At 48.0% G+C, this 23,634-nt stretch overlaps 1 protein-coding gene across 1 annotated transcript; it reads left to right on the forward strand.

Moving 5' to 3' along the window:
- Positions 1-1,526: 1,526 nt before the first annotated feature.
- mybpha (myosin binding protein Ha) lies at positions 1,527-22,453 on the forward strand. Its single transcript, XM_078420323.1, has 11 exons — positions 1,527-1,551; positions 3,086-3,220; positions 8,396-8,563; positions 9,869-9,957; positions 13,450-13,645; positions 14,921-15,060; positions 15,508-15,667; positions 17,860-17,996; positions 20,401-20,587; positions 21,353-21,407; positions 22,256-22,453. Exons 1-10 carry the CDS (start codon positions 1,527-1,529, stop codon positions 21,370-21,372), a joined length of 1,257 nt encoding a protein of 418 aa, XP_078276449.1. The 3' UTR covers positions 21,373-21,407; positions 22,256-22,453.
- Positions 22,454-23,634: the final 1,181 nt, after the last annotated feature.

Here is a 23,634-nt window from a genome sequence, read left to right on the forward strand (position 1 = left end):
AAACAGCTGTACATTTCTCACGGTAGATAGAGACAAAATGCTGGAGTAACTCAGCAGGACAGGCAGCATAATGTCAATGGGTAAGTATGTCTCATAACCAAAATGCTGCCTGGATTAGAGGGTTTCAGCTACAAGGAGAGGTTGAATAGACTTGGATTGTTTTCTTTGGAATGTCGGAGGTCAACGGAAGACGATAGAAGTATATAAAATGACGAGAGGCATCGATAGGGTAGAGAGCCAGAATGTTTTTCACAGGGTGAAAATGTCCAACACCAGAGGGCATAAAAGGTGAGCGGGGAAAGTTTAATGGAGATGTGCGGGGCAAGGTTTTTACACAGAAAGGAGTGCATTGCCAGGGTTGGCGACGGAGGCAGATACAATCGTGGTGTTTAAGAGGCTTTTAGATGGGCACACGATGATGCAATAGAGGGATGTGGATCATGTACAGGCAGATGAGATCAGTTTAACTTAGCATTGTGTTCGCCACAAACGTTGTGGGCTGGAGGGCCCATTCCCACGCTGTACCGTTCTCTGCGCTATGTTTTGCAGGATATTGTTGGTTCCATGCAGCCCACTGAGTGTCTGCCTCACATTGGCAGCGCAATTTGCATCACCTCGGCAGTCTTCACCATTTGCTCTTCGGTTTTGATTGGACTTCAGTCTACTTCTGACCAGCCGTATGTCCCTCAGTTTCTATCTGTTCAGCTGCACATTTCTCAGTCTACTTCTGCGTTCATTTCTCATACTTCTGATCAGCTGCACATTTCTCAGTCTACTTCTGATCAGCTGTTCATTTCTCGGTTTATTTCTAATCAGCTCCACGTCTCCAAGCCTATTTCCAATCAGGTTCACATTGACACAGATCGCATATAGGGCGCAGATCACAAAAAGGTTGTAGGTATTCTCTGAGTGGTGCATTGCTCATTTATTACGCTGGTGCCAGATTCACATATATTAATGACTGTATAGACCACTTTACCTGTTGGGGTGATTTTGACTGTTGATTACAGACTTTCATTAGTTGTGCCTGTCTCATTGAATGTCCGCCCTAATGTTCAATGTTGTGTCATTCAGAGTTGACTGTAGAGATCACATTGTCTCCAGATATTTAATCGACCATGTCGATGAATAGTTGTGCCTGGATCCCACAGACTGCTGGAAACTTCACCTCGTGTCTGCCTGTTTGTGTTGGGCTGAATTCTACTAGTTGCGGGTGTGTTTTCGTTTATGGATCTCTTGCTGGCTGTAGGTGGTTGTGTGTGTGTGTTGGAGACTGAGCGGAGCGACAGGTGATGGCGGATGGGAGGAGAGGTGGAGTGGGCTGGACTGGGCGGTGGGATCAGAGTGCAGTGACTCTGGACTGATTCCCCCCACTTCCCTCACACTCCTCCCGTCTTGGCGGCAGCGTCAGTCGCATGGGGCGGATCTATGTGGTGACTATATAAAGAGACCACCTGCTGCTCCCGACCCCTTGACAGTCCCGCCGACTTCTCCCTTCACTGAAGTATCTCGCTCCCTCGTCGCCCATGGATTCAGAGAAAACCAAAGAAGGTAAGAGAGTGGCCGGAGAGAGTCAGCACAACTCCATGACTCTAGACGTGTAGCTTTCTATCCGCTCGTCTCGCTACAATTGTCTCTCCAATAACTTTATCCTCAGTAATATCAATCTCCATCCTTCTTCCTGATAAAATTGGCTGCCAGGACCTTTATATGATTAGAGACATCCTTTCCCGCTGTAAACTTATGTATCTTCATAACAGTTTAAACCTTCAGTCGATAACGATATTGTTCTCACTACATTTTGTTCACAGATTTACCACTACCCCCCTCTCTATTCACCATTATCCCCTCTCTATTCACCACTACCCCCTCTCTATTCACCACTACCCCCCTCTCTATTCACCACTACCCCCCTCTCTATTCACCACTACCCCCCTCTCTATTCACCACTACCCCCCTCTCTATTCACCACTACCCCCCTCTCTATTCACCACTACCCCCCTCTCTATTTCCCTATTGCTCCTGCTCTTTTATCATTATCTCTCCTGATTTTTCTCCCTATCGCGCTCTCTCCCTCTATCGCTCTGTCACACACTCTCTCCCTCTCTCTCATTTCTATATATTTATATATATATATAGCTCATACTCTCGCTATGTCTCTATCAGTTCTCTTATTGCAGTCACTATTATGACCTCTCTGGCTATCTCGTGTTCGTGCTCTCTCTATTATGATCTCCCTCGCCCTCTGTGCCCCTCTCTGTATCTGTATCTCTCTCTCTCTCTCTCTCTCTCTCTCTCTCTCTCTCTCTCTCTCTCTCTCTCTCTCTCTCTCTCTCTCTCTCTCTCTCTCTCTCTCTCTCTCTCTCTCTGCATCTCCCTCTCTATCTCTCTCTCTCTCTCTCTCTCTCTGTATCTCCCCCTCTCTCCCCCCCAGTCTCTCTCCCCCCCCCGTCTCTCTCTCTCCCCCCGTCCCTCCCCCCCGTCTCTCTCTCTCCCCCCGTCCCTCTCCCCCCGTCTCTCTCTCTCTCTCCCCCGTCTCTCTCTCTCTCTCTCTCCCCCGTCTCTCTCTCTCTCCCCCCGTCTCTCTCTCTCTCTCTCTCTCTCTCTCTCTCTCTCTCTCTCTCTCTCTCTCTCTCTCTCTCTCTCTCTCTCTCTCTCTCTCTCTCTCTCTCTCTCTCTCTCTCCCCGTCTCTCTCTCTCTCTCTCCCCCCGTCTCTCTCTCTCTCCCCCCGTCTCTCTCTCTCTCTCTCTCTCCCCCCGTCTCTCTCTCTCTCCCCCCGTCTCTCTCTCTCCCCCCGTCTCTCTCTCTCCCCCCGTCTCTCTCTCTCTCCCCCGTCCCTCTCCCCCCGTCTCTCTCTCTCTCTCCCCCGTCTCTCTCTCTCTCTCTCTCTCCCCCCGTCTCTCTCTCTCTCTCCCCCCGTCTCTCTCTCTCTCTCCCCCCCTCTCTCCCCCCCCCCCCTCTCCCCCCCCCCCCCTCTCTCTCTCTCTTTCCCCGTCTCTCTCTAATTCCCTTTCCCTACTCCCTCTGACAGTAACAGTGAGATGTGAAGTGATGCCTCCTGTACTTTCTCTTATTCTTGTGCAGTTCCCGAGGGGGAACCCACTGACCTGACGGTGGATGATGTGACCAGCACTTCAGTAACCCTGAACTGGGACTCCCCCAAATATATCGGCACGAGTGGCTTGGCTGGATACCGTGTGGAATACAGCAAGGAAAGCAGTGAGTGACGGTCTGTGCCTTCTGGTGAACTTGCACCAACAACTCTGCCGAGTCAGCAGATCTTGCTGCTTAGGTTCGACAGCAGTGGCTCTCCAGGTCTGCCGTGATTTGGTCAAGGGTCATGGTTAAGTATTGGTGTGGAGTGTTAGGGTTAGACTGGGTGTGTGGGGATTAGGGGTCAGCCTGGGTAAATGGAACATAGAAGAGTACAGCTCAGCTCACGATGTCTGTGCTGAACATGATGCCAAGATAAACGCATCTCATTTTCCCGCACATGATCCATATCCCTCATTCTCTGAATATCGACGTGCCACTTCAACACCACATCCAAAGCCTCTTAAACACCACAACCACCCCTGGCAGTGGGTGCCAAACACATCTCCTTTAAGCTTTACCTTAAAGATATGCCTGCTAGTGTTTGATATTTCATCCACGGGAAAGGAATTCTGACTGTCTACCCTATCTATGCCTCTCATAATTTGATACACTTCTACCAGGTCTTGCCTCAGTCTCAGAAACTCCAGAAAAAAATAATCAAAGTCTGTCCAATCTCTCCCTGTAATTAATACCCCATAATCCAGGCACATTTTAAACCACACGCAATATTCTAATTGTGGACTAACCAAAGTCCTATAAAGCTGCATCATGACTGTTATACTCAATACCCCAACCAATGAAGGCAAGTTGGAGCCGGATACAGGGGAGAGTGGGTGGTGGGGGAATAGGGACAGGGACTGGTCTGGGTACTGGGAGACTGGGGAGCTCTCTGGGTGCTGGAGAGAATGTGGGTACTGGTGGGGGAGTGGGTGCTGGGGGAAGGTGGGTACTGGTGGGGGAGTGGGTGCTGAGGGAAGGTGGGTACTGGTGGGGGAGTGGGTGCTGGGGGAATGTGGGTACTGGTGGGGGAGTGGGTGCTGGGGGAATGTGGGTACTGGTGGGGGAGTGGGTGCTGGGGGAATGTGGGTACTGGTGGGAGAGTGGGTGCTGGGGGAATGTGGGTACTGGTGGGGGAGTGGGTGCTGGGGGAATGTGGGTACTGGTGGGGGAGTGGGTGCTGGGGGAAGGTGGGTACTGGTGGGTGCTGGGGGAAGGTGGGTACTGGTGGGGGAGTGGGTGCTGGGGGAAGGTGGGTACTGGTGGGGGAGTGGGTGCTGGGGGGATGGTGGCATGCTGTGGGAAGCGGGTGCTGGGGGGAGAATGGATGCCGGTGGGAGAGGGAGTGCAGGTGCTGGGTGGGAGAGCAGGTGTTGTGGGGGAGTGGGTTCTGAGAGTGTGGGTAGAAGGGAGAGTGGATGCTGGGGAGTGGGAGTGCTGAGATTGTGGGTAGGGGGTGGGGAGGGAGGGAGGAGGTGCTTGGGGGACCTAGTGCCGGAAATAGTGGGTGCTGGAGGGATAGTGGGTGCTGGAGGGATAGTGGGTGCTGGAGGGAGGGGATGCCAGGGGAGTGGGTGCTGGGGAGAGCAGGGCCGGCCGTGTGTTGGGCTGTGTCGGGTTGGTTCCATTGGAGCCATTCGGTTTGTACACAGAAATCACAGAACACAGGTCGGGCTTTACATGTTTTTCGTTGCTGACCAAGTGCATGGTGACACAGTGGTTAACGGTGTCACTCCCTGCTTTTAGGAGATGACAGATCACATTGTTCAGAAGTTAACTAAGATCTGGAACCGCTGCATGTTTGCTCCCAACCAAGTAATCCCAGGATTGGGATGGGAGCTGGATCACACACGATCAACAACTTTTAAATAACTATATATTGGGAACTACAAAAGGATCAATTAGTCTAAGCAGGAACGCTCTCAAACTGTGACCTGTGTGTCCCATTGGTCAGAGGGCATACAGTACATCAGCATTCCCTGAGTGATTGGCGGTTGATCCGAGCTGTAGAATCTGCCCTGTACACCACTGGTCACGGTCCCCATCCTTCCCTATATTTGTGCAAGTATTCAATTATGTTTCTAATATTTCTGAAGTTAGATAGGGTGCATTAAGTACTGTGGATGAAAGGGAACATGGCAGAGGTTGACGACTGAACAACAAGTGATGCAGCAGAAGTGATGAAGCAGTGAGACCTTCCACTTTAGACCTCAGGAAGAGATCAGAGAACTTTTAGAGGGTCAGGAAGCAGATGGAGCCAAGAGTTTCAGTGTCTGAGTAAAGAAATGGCACAACTATTTTCATTACTTCAGGGGATGTGTCACTGAGGAGTGAGTGTTCTTTACTGACTCCAAACTCCTCTTGAGAAGCAACTGATGAATTGTATTCTTGAACCATTGCAGTTTAGTGACCGTCCTCCCAAGGAGCTGGCAGTCAGGCAGCTCAAAGATCTGGGCCCACCACAAGGAAAGGACAGAATTTTAATTCCAGGTCGGGATGCTGTGTGACTCAAAGTAGATTGCAGGGCTTGCATGTCCTCATGCCCTTTGTGAGTGGTGCCAGTCACAAGTTTGATAGATGTGATTAAATAAACCTTTGCATGTTCCTCTGGCACCTCCCGAAACCATTGTGGCCTTGTGAAAGTATTCCTACAGGGTTACTGGAGAGAGAGATCCAGATTTGAAATCTGGTGACAATAAAGGAAAGGTGGTACACGTTCTGCCAAGGGTTTGAATCTTTAGCATTGAGAAGGCCTTACAATTAAGGGGACTGTGTCGTCCTGGTTGGTGTCAAGGTTCACAAGCCTCACTCTGGCTGCTCTCATCTGGGCAAGAGGAAACATTGCCATCAGGCTCCTGACAGTAGAGAAGGAAATTAGGAGAGCAAAAAGGGGGCATGAGATAGCTCTGGCAGATAAAATTAAGGGAAATCCAAAGAGATTTTACAAGTATGTTAACAGAAAAAAAAGATAACTAGAGAGAGAATAGGGACCTCAATAACTCAAAATTGCCATCTATGTGTGGGGCTACAGGAGATGGGAAAGGTCCTCTATTACAAAGACGAGGGAACTTGGGAAAGTTAATGGAGATGACTTGAGGACAATCTGTATTGCTACTGAGGAAGTGCTGAATGCCCTAAGATGTATGAAAGTACTGTAAATATATCTACAGGGCTTGTTCAGATATATCCAAGGACACTGTGAGAAGGCAGTGAAGAAATCGCAGGTGTCCCGAATAAATTTTATGAATCATCATTAGTCATGGGTGAGGGGCCGGAAAACCGGCATGTGGCTAATGTTGTGCCACTGTTTAAGAAGGGCTGCAAGGAAAAGACTGTGAACTATAGACCAGTGCGCCTAACATCTGTTGTAGGAATGTTATTGGAGAGGATCATAAGGGATAAGATATATATTCAGTTGTAAAGACAGGGGTTATCAATAGTCAGCATCGATTTGTGCATTGGAGATCATGTCTCACGAATTTGAGTTAACCTAGAAGTTTGACAAGCACCAGGGCATAGAGATGGTCTATGTGGATTTTAGCAAGACCTTTGATAGGATTTCTCTGGAAGGTTAGATTGTACAGATCTAGGGAAAACTAGCTAACTGGATGTAGAATTGGCTTCAAGATAGGTGGTGGAAGGTCGTTTTTCAGAATGGAGGTCTATGACTAGTGCTGTGCCTCGGGGATCCGTGGTATTGTGGGTTATATCAATGATTTAGATGATAATGTACATGACATGATTAGTAAGTTTGCAGATGACACGAAAATAAGTTGTATCGTAGACTATGAAGATGTCTATCAAAAATACTGCAGGGACTGAGGAATGGCTCATGGAGTTTAATTCAGATAAGTGCGAATTGTTGCATTTTTGGACGTCAAACCAGGGCAGGACCTTCACAGTGAATCACATGGTCCTTGGGAACGTTGCGGAGCAGAGTAGGAGTAGAAGTACCTGGTTCCCTGAAAGTGGCATCCCAGGTACAAAGGGTGGTGAAGAAAGCTTTTGGCAGGCTGGCTTTCATCAGTGATGAAATTGAATGAGAAGTTGGGAGGTTATGTTACATTTGCACAAGACGTTGGTGAGGCCTGTCCATGTTTGACCTCACTCTATGAGACTTGTATGTTGCCTGGATTGATACTAGACCATCTCTCCAGTGTTCATCTAACAACTGAGTTTTGAAGTCTATTCAAGAGGAATTGTGTTTCACAGGGGCTGGAATTCAAAGTGCTGGAATACATCATTGTTTCACAAAGCTCTAGTGATATCCACCTGGAGCACTCAACCGGTCAGTCAGCATTTGTGAAGGGAAATGGCCAGCTGATGTTTCAGGTCGAGATCCTTCATCTGGACTACTCAAAGAGTAGAGGGGAGATGGCTGATATAAAGACGTGAGGGGGAAGGGGTGGGGCAAGAGCAACAGCTGGATCCAGGTGAGGAGGGATTGATACAGTGATGGAGTCGGGAGGGGGCAGATCTGGGAGGGGACAAGTGGAGACACCAAAGGCTATAGATTCTGGAATTCCAGGTTTAGTGGCACTTTTACCGAGGTACAGTGAAAACCTTTGCTTTGTATTCTATCCAACCAGACCAGATTTACCATCAAATCGGACTCGCGTACAACGGGTGGAAGATATAAAGTGCAGAATATAGTTCTCAGCATTCTTGATGGGTGCAGGGAGAAGAAACAATGACTGGGGTGGGACGTCTTTGATTATGTAGGCTGCTTTACCAAGGCAGCTTGAAGTGTAGATAAAGTCGATATTGAAAATGTGCAGAAGGGTACTGTTGAGATGTGGATTATCTAATACATTAACAATACCGTGACAGTATGTTTGCTGCCAACTGGTTTTCAAATTGTGGCTAAGTTTGTGGTGAACTTGGACAGGATTTAGATCATCATAATTCAGACCACTCCAGAGCTGCCCAGATGTGACCATTTATTCAGACAAAGCTCTGATGCTTCCCATACTTATATGGACGCCACTTTCCATTTACAGCCTCTGATACTAGGAGGAGACAATCATTGGACCCTGTACCTTCAAACTATCTTTAATCAGACTTTACTGGATTTTTTCCTGCACTAAACATTATTCCCATTATCCTGTATCTGTACACTGTGGACGGCCTGATTGTAATTATATATAGTCTTGAGGGGATAGATAGCATGCCACAGAAAGGTTTGACTGGATAGCATGCCACAGAAAAGTTTTTCACTGTACCTTAGTACATGTGACAACAGTAAACTGAACTAAACAAAACTAAAATAACTCGACTAATTCTGACATCTTTTTTTCCAAGCTGAAACTTGGGTTGTTGCCAACAAAGAATTGACCACAAAGAACGTCCTGGTGATTAAAGACCTGACCGAAGGGGACAAGCTCCAGGTTCGGGTGAAGGCGGTTCACGGGAGTGGCGCCACAGCCACTGCTACCCTCCCGGGCACGGTGCTGATCAAAAAGCCAATTGGTAAGCAAAGGGTTAACACGCAAGAGAATTGGAGCGTTTGGCTAAAAGGCCAGACAGAGGGAGAAGCAGCAGGAGGGTGTTTGGTTTCCCTGCTCCCACCAGACTGATGGTGACAAGTGGAGAACACAATTTACTCGGCAAATTCCTGAGTCCGGGAGAACGTGTGATCGCAGCTGGCGAAGAGAGCAGCCCAATCAGCAAAGTTTAAATATTTGTTGCATAACCTGTGCAATCACCAAAGGATTTCTCGTGGATTATGAACAGGCTGCCAGAGGCATGTGGCCAAGTGTCTCTACTTCCTTGCAGACTGGGAGAGGGATGTGTCAGAGAGACAGCACAAAAACAGGCCCTTCGGCCCAACAGGCCCATGGAATTGTACAGCACTGAAACAGCCCTCCAACTGAACCTATCCATGCAGACAAGATGCCCCATTTAAGCTAGTCCCATTTGCCTGCTTTTGGCCCATAACCCCTGTAAACCTTTCCTATCCATGCACCTGTCCAAGCGTCTTCTAAATGCGGTTACAATACCCCTCTCAACTACCCCCTTTAGTTTAGTTTCGAGATACAGCACGGAAACGGTCTTTCGGCCCACCGGGTCCATGCCAATCAGTGACCAACCCGTACACTAGCACTATCCGACACACCAGGGGAAATTCGTAATTTTTACCAAGGTAAATTAACCTACAAACCTGTACGTCTTTGGTGTGAGGGAGGAAACCGGAGCTCCTGGGGAAAACTCACGCGGTCACGGGGAGACGTCCAAATTCCATACAGACAGTGCCTGTAGTCAGGATTGAACCACGGTCTCTGGCGCTGTAAGACAACAACTCTACCGCTGCCCAATCGTGCTGTGCCTCCTCTGACTGCTCATTCCATATATCCACCAACCTCTGAGTGAAAAGGTTTCGCCTTAGGTTCCTATTAAATCTTGGCCCTCTCACCTTGAAATGACAATCCTTTTGGCCATCTCCTTCCATTTGCCCCATAGATGGCTGTACTCCTATACACCTGAGCCCCTTAGGTTATGAGTTCAGATGGATGGAAAAAACCATGGTAAGCGAATGAAGTGTATCGGAAATTCCTCCTCACTGCCATCACGTCCTGGATTTTTTACATTCTGGGCAGTTGTCCAATCTAGCAATAAATCAGCCCTGCTCGACGACAGATCTCGGGCATGAATATGTCAACACCTCTGCTCATTGCTGGAGGGAATACAAATCTAATACTGTTCACCACAAACCCTTCTTCCTTTTACATTCTGACCCTTGATTGTTACATTTTGCCTCTTTTTTTTTTGTTGCAGATCCTCCCAAAATCCGTTTACCCCGCAATCTCAGGGAAACATTTATTCGGAAAATTGGCCAGAAGTTGAACCTGTCCATACCTGTCCAGGTGAGACCAGTCACTGCATCACCTCCATCACACACTTTACACAGAGCGATTTAATCGACACTGAGCTGAAGATGCAACATCAATTATTTGCATGAAAGTAATTCTTTGGGAGGCTTGCAGATGCAAAAGAATAAATCCCAGTACATCTCAAATACTAGAGGGCACCTCTTTAAAGTGAGGATGTTCAAAGAAGATGTGCGGGGTAAGTTTTTTGCACCGCGAATGATGGGGGCCAGGAGTGCATGGCCAAGGATGGTGGTGGTGGGTGATATAATAGTGGCCTTTCAGAGGCCTTTAGATCGACACATGGATATAGAGGGAATGGTGGCGTATGGATCACATGCAGACAGAGGAGAGAGTTTAACCTGGCATCATGGGTTTGGCACAGACATTATGGGCAGAAGGTCCTGTTCCAGTGCTGTGCTGTACTGTTCTACATCCAATCGTGAATAGAAGATCCAGGAACAGGAAATAAACACTTTTGAACATTGAATACTCCAACTTCAGTTAACCTCTACAATATACCCGTCCCCCCACCTTTTTTTGTCTCATAATACCTTCCTCTCCCCTGAGCCCTGGCTGACCCTGGCTATCTCTCCCCTCCCCCTCCACCGACATTCCCAAATAATTTGTGCCGCTTCAATCCTCTGGTTTCACAATTCGCAACTCTCTAAACCTTTTGTCTCACCTTTTGTATGTTCATATCTGGCCTTTGTCTACCTATCAAAACCTCCCTCACCTGTGCTCACCTATGGCCTGCCATGCTTTGTACTGCCCCTTCACTGTACAAGCTTTCTTAACCCCCCCCCCCCCCCCCCCCATCCCTGCAATCTGAAGAAAAATCACAAAGTCAAAAAAATGTGTCGCCTATCCATGTTCTTCAGAGATGCTTCCTGACCCGCTGAGTTACTCCAGCATTGTGTGTCTTTCCTTTGTATTTGCTGTTCCTTGTTTCAACATTTTAACATTCAGCTTCTATTGGAAGTAGTAATGTCTACATCCCTTGCTACCTAATCTCTCCAAACCAGTGGCCTGGTAATAATAATAATAATAATAATAATAATATATTCCTTTATTCGTCCCACACCGGGGAAATTTACAGTGTTACAGCAGCAAAGTGCAGGGGTGAGGCTAGAGTTGACAGTTGGCTTCAAGAAGTAAGCCACAGTACATTTTTTCACAGAACGAATGTACAAGGCCATCGATACAAAAGCCAAGCACTTGCTGACATCCATCCCATTGTGTGGGGGAAGGGGTGGAGTGGGTCAGTGTGGGAGAGGAGTGGGTCAGTGTGGGGGAGTGTAGGATTGGGTCAGTGTGGGGGGAGGGGTGGAGTGTGTCAGTGTGGGGCAGAAGTGGAGTGGGTCAGTGTGGGGGGAGGGGTGGAGGGGTGGAGTGTGTCAGTGTGGGGGAGGGGTGGAGTGTGTCAGTGTGGGGGAGGGGTGGAGTGGGTCAGTGTGGGGGAGGGGTGCGTCTGTGTGTGAGGAGAGGGGAGGAGTGTGTCAGTGTGGGGGAGGGGTGGAGTGTGTCAGTGTGGGGGAGGGGTGGAGTGGGTCAGTGTGGGGGGAGGGGAGGGGGAGTGTGTCAGTGTGGGGGGAAGGGCTGGAGTGTGTCAGTGTGGGGAGAGGGGTGCGTCAGTGAGCGAGGGGAGGGGAGGAGTGGGTCAGTGTGGAGGAGGGGTGGAGTCGGTCAGTGTGGGGGGAGGGGAGGGGTGGAGTGGGTCAGTGTGGGGGGAGGGGAGGGGGAGTGGGTCAGTGTGGGGGGAAGGGCTGGAGTGTGCCAGCGTGGGCAGAGGGGTGCGTCAGTGAGCGAGGGGAGTGGAGGAGTGGGGAGGAGTGTGTCAGTGTGGAGGAGGGGTGGAGTGGGTCAGTGTGGGGGGAGGGGAGGGGGAGTGGGTCAGTGTGGGGGGAAGGGCTGGAGTGTGTCAGTGTGGGGGGAGGGGTGCGTCAGTGAGCGAGGGGAGTGGATGGGAGAATGTAGGGGAAGGGGTGGGCTAATGTGGGGGGAGAAGCAAATGGGTGTGTCAGCGAGAGTGCTGGCATTGTGAGGGTCGGACTGTTGCCAAAGGAGTGATTCATTCACTGGGGGGTTGTGTCTGTGTGAGGGGGCTGTGTGTATGTGTGAGGGGGTCATCTTTGTGTGAGGGGGGCTCGGTGTGAGGAGGGGGGAGTCGGGGGGTGATGGAAGGTCTCAGTGTGTGGGGGGATCTCGGCGTTGGGGGGAGGATCTCGGTGTGAGGGGGGCTTGGTGTGAGGAGGGGGGAGTCGGGGTAATGGAAGGTCTTGGTGTGTGGGGGGTGTCTCAGTGTGTGGGTGTGTATCGGTATGGGGGGTGTCTCAGTGGTAGGGGGAGTCTAGGTGTGGGGAGGGACTCGGTGGTGGGGGGAGGGTCTCGGTGGTGAGGGGTGTCTCGGTGTGGGGGGTGTCTCGGTGTGGGGGGAGTCTCGGTGTGGGGGGAGTCTCGGTGTAGGGGGAGTCTCGGTGTGGGGGGAGGTTCGGTGTGGGGGGAGGGTCTCGGTGTTGGGGGGGAGTCTCGGTGTGGGGGGAGGTTCGGTGTGGGGGGAGTCTCGGTGTGGGGGGAGGTTCGGTGTGGGGGGTGTCTCGGTGTGGGGGGTGCCTCGGCGTGTGGGGGATCTCGGTGTGGGAGGAGTCACCGTATGGGGAGGGTCTCGGTGTGGGTGGTGTCTCAGTGTGGGGGGTGGGTCTCGGTGGTGGGGGAGTCTCGGTGTGGGGGGAGTCTCGGTGTGGAGGGAGTCTCGGTGTGGGGAGGGTCTCAGTGTGGGTGGTGTCTCAGTGTGGGGGGAGGGTCTCGGTGGTGGGGGAGTCTTGATGTGGGGGGAGTCTCGGTTTGAGGGGGTCTCAGTGTGAGTGGTGTCTCAGTGTGGGGGGAGGGTCTTGGTGTGGGGGGTGTCTCGGTGGTGGGGGAATCTCAGTGTGGGGGGAGGGTCACGGTGTGGGGGGTGTCTCGGTGTGGAGGGAGTCACGGTGTGGGGGGAGGGTCTTGGTGTGTGGGGGGAGGGTCTCAGTGTAGGTATGTCTCGGTGGTGGGGGGTGTCTCGGTGGTGGGGGCAGTCTCGGTGGTGGGGGGAGTCTTGGTGTGGGGGGAGTCTCGGTGTGGAGGGAGGGTCTCGGTGTGGGGGGAGGGTCTCGTCGGTGGGGGTGTCTCGGTGTAGGGGGAGGGACTCGGTGGTGGGGGAGTCTCGGTGTGGGGAGGGTCTCAGTGTGGGTGCTGGCTCAGTGTGGGGGGAGGGTCTCGTTGGTGGGGGGAGGGTCTCGGTGTGGGGGGAGGGTCTCGGTGTGGGGGGAGGGTCTCGGTGTGGGGGCAGATCTCTGTGTGAGGGGAGTCTCAGTTTGAGGGGGGAGTTGGTGTGAGGGGAGCATCTCGGTGCAGGGGATGGTCTCTGTGTGAGGGGGGGTTCTTCCATCAGGATGAATGGGCTATTCCTGGCCAGGCTGACCTCCCCACTGAAGCCTTGTTCTGCCACGTTTCCAGGGCAACCCCAAACCCACCATCACCTGGAGCAAGGACGGGCAGCCTCTGCCCTCAGACCGAGTGAACATTTGTAACAGTGCCACCAACGCCATCTTGTTCATCAGGAAATTGGAGCGGGAGGACTCTGGCAAGTACAAGCTGGAAGCTCAGCAGGACACTGCCAAGGATGAGGTGGTTATCGACTTACAAGTCGTGGGTAGGCACATGAATCTTCACCAATTGTCTCTTTGCGTTTCAGATTTAGGCAGCATCGTGTCATTGTGTGTGTTGAGATACCTGACTTACGGATTCTCCGTACATACCATCAGGTGCACTGAAGACCGAGACAGCCTGTCTTCCTTGTGGGATCTTGCTTTGCACTCATGTTTGCTGCATTGTTGCTGGGATTCAGGCTGCAAAGTGTGCAAAATAGACTGAACAATTGCACAGCTCGGCTGGAGACCCACAGGGTGGGATAGGTCGGAGGGGCTGATTGGCCCACTCCTGTTCTCAGGTGCTTTAAAACACACCATTGGTTAAAGCTGGCAGGTTCTACAATGTCACTCTCCTGGCCGAGTCCGACCCATGCACTGAAAGTTCACGGGCCGCCCAATCCCAATCTCTGACATGATTGGGTGCAACACCAGGGCGATGGGCAGCCACACTTTAAAGCCCCAATGGGCACAACCTTTCCTCATGGAACTCAGGGGATTCAACTTCCCAAACTGCTCCCAACACATGTAACCCCTTTTAAAAAAAGGAGAACAAAGCTGTACACGGCACTACAGTTCGGTGCCACCAATGTCCTGTGTGGTTGTACCAAGACTTCATTTCCCAGAGTTACACCACACAGACCCTGCAGCCCACCAAGTCTATGCTGACCATTGGTCACCCATTTACACCGATCTTTGACTTTAATCTCCCCACATTCGCATCGACTCCCCTAGATTCTAGCACATGCCAACACTAAGGCAATTTACAGAGGCCAATTAACCCACCACCCTGCATTTTTTAGCGATGAGGGAGGAAACTGGAGAATCCAATGGGAACCCATGTGGTCAAAAGGAGAATGTGCAAATCCCATGCTATTACATCTGATGTCGGTATTGAACATGAGCTTCTGAAATAGCAAGGCTGCAGTTCTACCAGCTGCGCCACTGTGCCACCCTGTTCACTTTCATTTGCCTTCCTAATTACATGCTATAACAGCTTGTAATGTTCTGTGTGTACCATACCCAAGGCCACCCAGATCCCTCAATACAGCAGTACTCTCCCCACCTGCTTCCCTTCTCTTTCTGCCAAGGATAGGATCACATTTCCCCGCATTTTGCCCAATCCACTAACCTATCCAATACCCCTTTGCAATCTCTGGCCTCTGGAAATATCATTACCCCTGCACATTTGATGCCCTGTCCCTTCATCTAAGGATGTAATGTAGACTGTGTGTGCTTGGAGCGTCCTGCCTGATTGGGCCGATATGTCTGACCTACAGAGAAACCTGGACCCCCACAGAACTTGAAGCTGGAGAGCGCGTGGGGGTTTAACGTGACACTGCAGTGGCAGCCCCCCAAGGACAATGGGAACGCCGAAATCAGCGGCTACACCATTCAGAAGGCGGACAAAAAGACAGGGGTGAGTGTGCACCAGACGGGGGTGAGTGTGTCCAAATTGACTGTTGTGGTAATTGGCAATGGTAGGGCGTGGCGATGGCACAGCGTTCACTGTTCTAACTAATGCAATCTCCTTCTCAGACAAACTTGGCTTTATCCTTCAGCCTAATATCCTATTCAGTCCCAGAACGCAAGAATCACCATCTCACCTCAGCAAAATGGATTCATGTGTTGCTCTTGAGACTTCACCTGTTACGGAGGCTGATGGGTCTGATTACTCTTTTCCAGTTATGTGTAAACAGCTGTTCGATAGTCAGTGCAGACTCTGTGGGCCGAAGGGCCTGTTTCTGTGCTGTATGACTCTGACGAGTTTGATATTGTTACAAATATAAAGCCAGTGGTAACCAATTGTCGTGGCAACAAAGTCTCTGATGACCATCATTGTCTTCCTCCCCTTCGCTAATGCCAGGAGTGGTACACCGTGATGGAGAAGTCTCATGCCACTATCTACACCATCTCCAACCTGGTGATGGGGAACCACTACAACTTCCGCGTCTTCTCCGAGAACCGATGCGGACTCAGCGAGAAGGCGGCACTGTGCAAGGACACGGTTTTCATCCCTAAACCAAGTAAGGGCCAATTCAGTTGGTTTAGGTTTATGATTGGGTTTATTACTGTCATGTGAACCGAGGTACAGTGAAAAGCTTTCCTTTCCAAGTTATCCACTCAAATCAGATACTGTACCCCAATATAATCAAGAAAAACTCAAGTACAATAAGTAGGACGAAGGGAAAGATACAAGATGCAGATTGCAGAATATAGTTCTCAGCATTGTAGCTCCAGTTCCAGAGACAAAAGTTCAATGTCAGCAATGGGGTGGATGTGAATTGGATAGTGCCCTAGCTTATGGAGGGATTATTCAGAAGCCTCATAATAGACAGGAAAATCTGTACCCGAGTCTGATATGCTCTTTCCAGCTTCTGTACCTTCTGTCTGATGAGGAGAAGAAGGAATGACCAAGGTGGCACGACTACATTGGCTACATAGATCTCTGGACAAAAATGGGCGATGGAAGAGGGGACCCCATCCACTTCCACTGCCCTTGGGCTGGCCCATTGGCCAAGTGGTACCTTGCTCTACCAGGGCAGGCCCTTGACCGAGGCCCTTCAGCGGTAGAGTTGCTGCTTTACAGCGAATGCAGCGCCGGAAACTCAGGTTCGATCCTGACTACGGGTGCTGCACTGTAAGGAGTTTGTACGTTCTCCCCGTGACCTGCATGGGTTTTCTCCGAGATCTTCGGTTTCCTCCCACACTCCAAAGACGTACAGGTATGTAGGTTAATTGGCTGGGTAAATGTAAAAATTGTCCCTAGAGGGTGTAGGATAGTGTTAATGTACGGGGATCACTGGGCGGCACGGACTTGGAGGGCCGAAAAGGCCTGTTTCCGGCTGTATATATATGATATGATATGATATGTGGAGGTCTCAGTGAGTGAAAGGAAGTGGACCATTGGGTGCATATTGGACCAGAGAACAAGGAATGCCATTCCACAGCCAACGTGACTCCCTCAGTCCCCCAGTCATGCACCCTGCCTGCACGGCTGAACCTTCGTTGCAATCCGATTGCTCCACCCTCACTCCGCACTTCCCTGTCTGAACTTGATTTTCTGTCAGATTCCCACACCTGATCAGGATCTCTTTGATCACCATCAGATTAACCTGCAGCAACAACCAAAACCTGGAGAGAAAAACAATCTGAACACGTCCAACCTCTCCATGCGGCTAATATCTCCAATCAGGGCATTCTGGTGAATCCCTTCTTCAACCTCTCCAAAGGCTCCACATCCTTCCTTTAATGTGGTGACTGGAACGGCGTGCAATATTCTGAATATGGCTTAACAAATGTTTTGTAGAGCTGCAATAAGACTTACCAACTGTTATACTCAATGCCCTGACCAATGAAGGCAAGTGGCTTTTTGCACTCAATTCACTTGTGTTGCCACTTTCAGGGAGCTATGGACTTGCAACCCAAGATTCCTCTGATTCAAGTGCTCCTACGGGTCCTGCCATCTATTTATATTTTTCTCTTACATTTGATCTCCTAAAGTACAACACCTTACACCTGTCGGGATTAAGCTCCATCTACCATATCTTGGCACAAATTTCCAATGAATCTATATCCTGCTTTGTCTGTTGTCATCCTTCCACACTATCCATAACTTATTACAGGAATATGGGTGATTTGCCTGGGTGTTGACTGTATGGGCTTTTGTAAGGCACAGCTCAATTCTGGCCTGCAAGTGAACCTTCATGAGGTGGATCTCCAGAGAATATTTAAGTGCTGGTACCTCCATTCTTCACTCTGCATGGTTTAACAATGATTGCGTAATCAGTAAACCAATACATTACAACTAATTAAAACCCTATTCCCTGCTCTGACCAGGGCTACACAGTAGTAATGCAGGTGGAGCCGCTGTCTCATAGCTCCGGAGAGCTGGGTTCAATCCTGTCCTTGGGTGCTGGCTGTATACAGTATTTAGTTCTGCCTGTGACCGTGTGGCATTTCTCCGGCTTTCCTCCCACGTCCTAAACACATGAAGGTTTGTAGATTAATTGGCTATTTTAAATTGTTTCTTGTGTACAGGAGATAGTTAGAATCTGGAGGGAGATGATCGGAATGTACCGTGTACATAATGGGGTAACTGCAGGATGAGTGCAAACGGACACTCAATGGTTGGCAGGAACTAGGTGGGCCGAAGGGTCCTTTTCTATGCCATACGACAGTGTAACCACTGTGATTTAACTGTCTACCTATGTGTCAGGTAAAATGTACACTCCGCCTGTGTATGAAGAGAAGGATTTCAGCGAGCCCCCTAAATTTACACAGCCTCCTGTGGACAAGATCACTACAGCGGGATTCACCACCAAGCTCTTCTGCAGTGTGAGGGGTAATCCGAGGGTAAGTAAACGCACCGCTGAAACAAACGCTCATGTCCTGAGAGTTAGGATCGTACGGTTAGATTTATTTGTAACTGCAAAGTCAGACTTTGCAAAATACATCAAAAATACACCCTGGGTATAACTATCTCACTTTAAACATGGCAAGGAGAATTTTTATTTTTATTGCATACACTCCTTTCATAGAAACAGAAAATATGTGCAGGAGTAAGCCATTCGGCCCTTCGAGCCCGCATCGCCATTCGATATGATCATGGCTGTTCATCCAAAATCAGTACCCTGTTTCTGCTTTCTCCCCATATCCCTTGATTCCGGTAGCCATAAGAGCTATATCTAACTCTCACTTGAATACATCAATTTCCCTCAGTTACCGGTCCATGTTGAACTGCACTTTGAAAATGCAAAACCACAAAGCTACCTCGAGATGTGACAGAATGCAGTAACTGTTATCCATTATCAGCAACTGATCTGTCACACATTGCAGATCAAGTTTTGAAGTGTTTTTATTTAGAACGAAGGAAACTGAGGTTAGAGACAACTGTGAGAGGCCAAGAGAGGATTTAGCAATAAGGGCCAATTTAATTAAGGAGTTTAGTTACTAGATTAAGTTCATAGGTAGAAGAAGTAATTGAAATAAAATTGTCATTCACGGAGTATTCAGAGGCCGGTGGAGGCAAGCCAATCATAATACATATTCCATGTATATACATTAGAAACACATTTAACGTTCCTGGATGACACTTCAAAAAACATAACCTGTAGGGCTGTGGACCAAGATCAGCGAACTGGCGTCCACAAGAAAATAAGAGCAGAGGTTGGCCACTCAGGTCCTCAAACCGGCCCCACCATTAAATATGATCATGGCTCATCAGGCCCAGGCCTCAACTCCTCTTCTGTGACCATTCCCCAGAGCCCTCAATTCTCTGAACTCTAAAAAATATACCTACTCCCCTTCCAATTCGATCAATGATCCAGCTTCCACAGTGCCAGAGATGCCAGAGATTCAACACTCTCACTGAGAAGTTCCTATGCACATCGGTTTCAAATGACCAGTTCCTAATTTTCTAACTACATCCCCTCATTCAAGATTCTCCCACTCGTGAAAGCATCTCGACATCGCGACTCCCAGCCGCTCAGGAACTTGTATGTTTCAATAACACTCCTCATTCTTCTAAACTCCCAAGAATATAGATTCAATTTCTCTAGCTGCTGATGACAGGACTGCCCCTCGAATCTCTTCGGATTGCCTACAATGTCGGTGTATCCTTTGTTAAATAAAAGGAGTGAGCATATTGTTCTAGGTGCAACTTCACCTGTGCAACTGTAACAAAACTTCCCCTTCCCGCAACTCTATTTAGCTTAAAATCAATTTTTGGAAAGTGTGCCACTTTTGAATTGCCACTTGAAAGCCATAAATTTCTGAGATATATATCTGTCAGATAGGGTCAGAAGCAAGCGGTGAGGCGTATTGGCACAGTTGGTAGAGCTACAAAAGACTAATGTGTATTGTAACAAGTTATATATTGCACCGTAACCAAGGATGAAATATTGCACCACAACTGTTGATCACAATATATTGCAGTGGCCAGTTACAGTAGTATGCATTAAAGATCAGTGTTATGTATATCATAACTGGTTATAATGAAATATCTACAGCTTGTAAATCATTGCACTGTAACTGCAACTTAACATGTTCATAATGTATTGCATTACAGCTGGTTGTCCTACCTCATGAGACAACTGCATGTTACAAATAGTTAAAATATTTACACTGCAATTGGTTATAACACATGTGCAGCAGCAGGTTATAATACATCGCATTATTGCTGCATATTATATCTGATTATAACAGTTTCACAATACAAATATATGATCTATTCATCTATAACTAGTATTAGAGCTTGTTATAATTCATTACATATTTGCTACATATTATTGCTGGTTTGAATGCAACCCACTACAATCAGTTATAATCTATTCCATCTCAATCGCATATTACAACTTATTATCAAACATTGCACTACAGCTACATATTGCAACTGGTTATAATGTTTTCCACAAGTGGTGATAATGGACTGTGCAGTGGCTCGTTATAATACATTGCATTAAACTGAGTAGTGTATTGGATTATATTCATTGTCTGACTTCAGTTTATAACATTGCATGGCAGATGGTCAGAATAGTTTGCATGAATGCTACTCATTCCAATTAGATATTAATATATCGCATTACTACTGGTTGCAAAATATTTCACTAGAACAGCATGTTTCAGCTTGATTGTAATGCACCATAAATAGATGTGGTAACTGGTAACTGGTTATAACACACTACACTCAACTGCAAAACACATTTGGTGATGTTATTAAGTACACATGACGCAAATGCCTAATTTTGGTACCTTGCAGCCCAAAATCAGTTGGTTGAAGAACCAGGCTTTGCTGGACGAGAATCCCAAGTTCAGGATTCTGACTAATGAGGGCATCTGCACCCTGGAAATCCGCAAGCCGTGCACTTTTGATGGAGGAGTCTACACGTGTAAAGCAATGAATGCACTGGGGGAGGTGGCTGCCAACTGCAAGCTGGATGTGAAGGGTGAGTAAGAAAGGCCTGGCTATTCACAACCCACGGCTCCTCAAAACATTCTCAAACTTAGCTTAGTTTATTGTCACGAGTCCGCTGATGGGAATGTGGGGAGAATAAAAATGTAATGTGAAATTTAATGTAAGTTTGTGTAAATAGGTGCTTACGGCTGGCATAGACATGCTCTGTGCTCTATGACGTTCTTAATTTGATTCTCCGTAACCTAAATGGATAGTTCTGTGCTTTATAATCTGGAGTGAAGTTCGTCAGGCAAGAGAGGCACGAATACTGTGAAAGGAGGGGGATGGAGTGTCTTATCCCGAAACAGAACAATGAAATTCTTACTTTCAGCAGTAACACAACAGGTTGTAAACACAGTGCACAATAGGTAATATAATAAGCAAACAAAAAGATATGAACTTCAATAAATAATTTAAAAAAAACAATAGAGCACAAAAAACAAAACAAAGTCGCTAGTGCAACCCAGACAGTTTGTAGTTTATTGAAATTTAATTGGAGTTTGTAGTGTTCAATAGCCTGATGGTTGTTGGGAAGAAGCTGTTCCTGGACTCGGACATTACAATTTTCTGACTCCTGTACCACCTTCTTGGTGGCATGGTGGTGTGGATCCTTGATGATGTTAGCTGCCTTTTTGAGAAGCTCCTCCTTTAGATCCCTTCAATGGTGGGGAGGCCAGCACCTGTGAAGGACCATGATTACCCTGTCTCCCTCACTCTCTGTCTTTGTTAACTCTTATCACTCTTTTTCTCCCTCCAGCTGTTGTTATGGCCCAGTAATATCTGAATCCGATGGAACCAGCATCTCCAGACAGGTAAGAATATTGAACCGCCCTCCATATTTTGGATTAAAATACGCACGCCTGGAAATGAGGGAGGGGGACAATCGACTTATTGGAACTTAACACTGGAAGAATTGGCAATGGCCCAATATTTCCCAGAGGTTCTGTACACTCGGCTGCTAACTCCATACTTGCCTTGAGTAGACAAGAGACTGAGAAGTTAATGTGGCCTGGATGGTGTTGGTCTTTGATATTAGCTGCCTTCTTGAGGCAGTGATTGTTGTAGATCCCTTCAGTGGTTGAAGGTCAATACCTGTGATGGACCAAGCAATGTCCACCACTGTTGGCAGCCTCCTTCGTTCAGAGTCCCTGTCCTTTCAGCGTCGATTCCGTTCCATGCAATTTATCCCCAGAATGACCCTAATCTCCTTACACCGATGGGACCATGTGTATACCAAGCAGAGCATTATTACCCATAATTTATTGAAGAGCTGGTAAGTATGGACCTGATCTTCTACAAAAAAGTGATCCCTCACTGTGCACCATTCAGTCAGGTCCCATGTATCCCTCTATCTCTTATAACATAGCAACACCTCACCCTCCATAACTGCCAACAGGTTTCCCTTTCCTCCGTCCATCCTAAGAGCTCAAACTCCAAGATGGGTCAATGCAGAAGGATAACGGTGCACATGACCAGCTTATTCTCACTGCCTTTTGTATCTCACCAATATTGATGGTGTATCTTGTGGCTTTGAGACGGTGATGATGCCCCTTTAAGAGGGGGCAAAGAATGTGAAACTTGGCATATTTTAATTGGATCGTTGTACAGTGGCATCTCAATGTGTTTAGGCATGATGTATGTTTTTGTTTGTTGATCACAGGAGCGTTCATCGTCAGCTTTCTCCCACTTTCCAACGTTGAAGGACGTGTTCCAACTATTACGTGTGAAGTCGCCCGGTATTTAGTAGCGCAGAAAAATCTGTGACCATGAGCCACAATCGATCGAATCTCACTCCAGATATCTGTCCCTGATATTTGAAATAGTGTATGACTTTAGTAGAGTTGTGTCATTGAGACTTGGCAATGGACAAAAGTACAAATAAAAACATTCTAAAGAGGTTCAAGTCTGAGTTTATTTCATAAAATAACTGCACACATCACACATTCTGCTGAATTGTTGCTTAAGTAGAGTTCTGAAATTAAGACCTGGGAATAAAATCTATAAACAGAAACTATAAAAAGGTCCTGGCATGTGGTTATTCAATTAAAAAAACTGCGCACCTCACACATTCAGCGAGGCTGGCTTCCTCCCTAAGAGCGGTGTACACCCTTTGCTGATCTATCTGAATTCACAGCTAATTTTGGCGGTCATTCCTTTTGCAGAATACCACATCATATTGATCACGTTGGTACGCCCAGAAGCTCACGTGACTGCCTGTTCGGGAAATCCCCAAAACACGATAAGCTTTCCTTATCGATTTCCACATTAAACGGGTGTACTTGCACTGTTGTAAGTTGCCAAGAGGATTTGACTCGATAGCAGTGAGTCAAAATTGACATCTACAGGGAAAGGAACCAATTCAGTAGCAGGTAGAAGAAACATTTTGCAGTCTGATGTTTTGGACACCGGAACTGCAACTAAACTGGTTTCAGGAGACTGCATTTGTATTTTGAAGAGAAAATTGCGGTCTGCTCCCACCATCTGTCAAGAGTCCTTGCTCTCTAGGTCTGCTCCTGAGTACAAAACTACACTTGCTGTATATGAGTATATTAGTCATTTTAAGTCCAGTTCCTTGATGTTGGGGCGTGAAGCAAACCTGTTGCGCTTCAGACACGATGCACACGACCCAGTGTAACAGGCGACACAATGTTCAAAGGTTGTCACAGTGCCTGTGAGTGTGGTTACAAGTGTGTTTACCCTGTGCCTATGAGTGTGGCTACATACATGTTTATACCTGTACCTGTGTGTGGTTACAGCCGTATTTACACATGTGCTTGTGAGTGTAATTATAATCATGTGTACTCCTCTGATTGCTGGAGTTAAGAGTGTCTTATGCACCGGGACTAGAACCATAAACTTATTTGCTGTAGCCTTACAAGCACATTAAAAAAAACAGCACAACAAATAAATGCACAATAAATTATCAGTTCTTCTAAACAAACCAAACCATGATGGTGCAAGCCAAAGCACGCAGTGCAACCTTAGTGCAAAGTCCACAATAATTCGATGCTGAGATAAGGTTATGGTTAGAGTTTTACA

This window comes from Rhinoraja longicauda, chromosome 24 (assembly GCF_053455715.1).
Source record: "Rhinoraja longicauda isolate Sanriku21f chromosome 24, sRhiLon1.1, whole genome shotgun sequence".
NCBI classification, from domain to species: domain Eukaryota; kingdom Metazoa; phylum Chordata; class Chondrichthyes; order Rajiformes; family Arhynchobatidae; genus Rhinoraja; species Rhinoraja longicauda.

Coding starts and splice junctions, on each gene's coding strand:
- mybpha (XM_078420323.1), top strand. CDS start 1,527: ATGGATTCAGAGAAAACCAAAGAAG. Junction 1,552..3,085: donor TTCAGAGAAAACCAAAGAAG/GTAAGAGAGTGG, acceptor ATTCTTGTGCAG/TTCCCGAGGGGGAACCCACT. Junction 8,564..9,868: donor GCTGATCAAAAAGCCAATTG/GTAAGCAAAGGG, acceptor TTTTTGTTGCAG/ATCCTCCCAAAATCCGTTTA.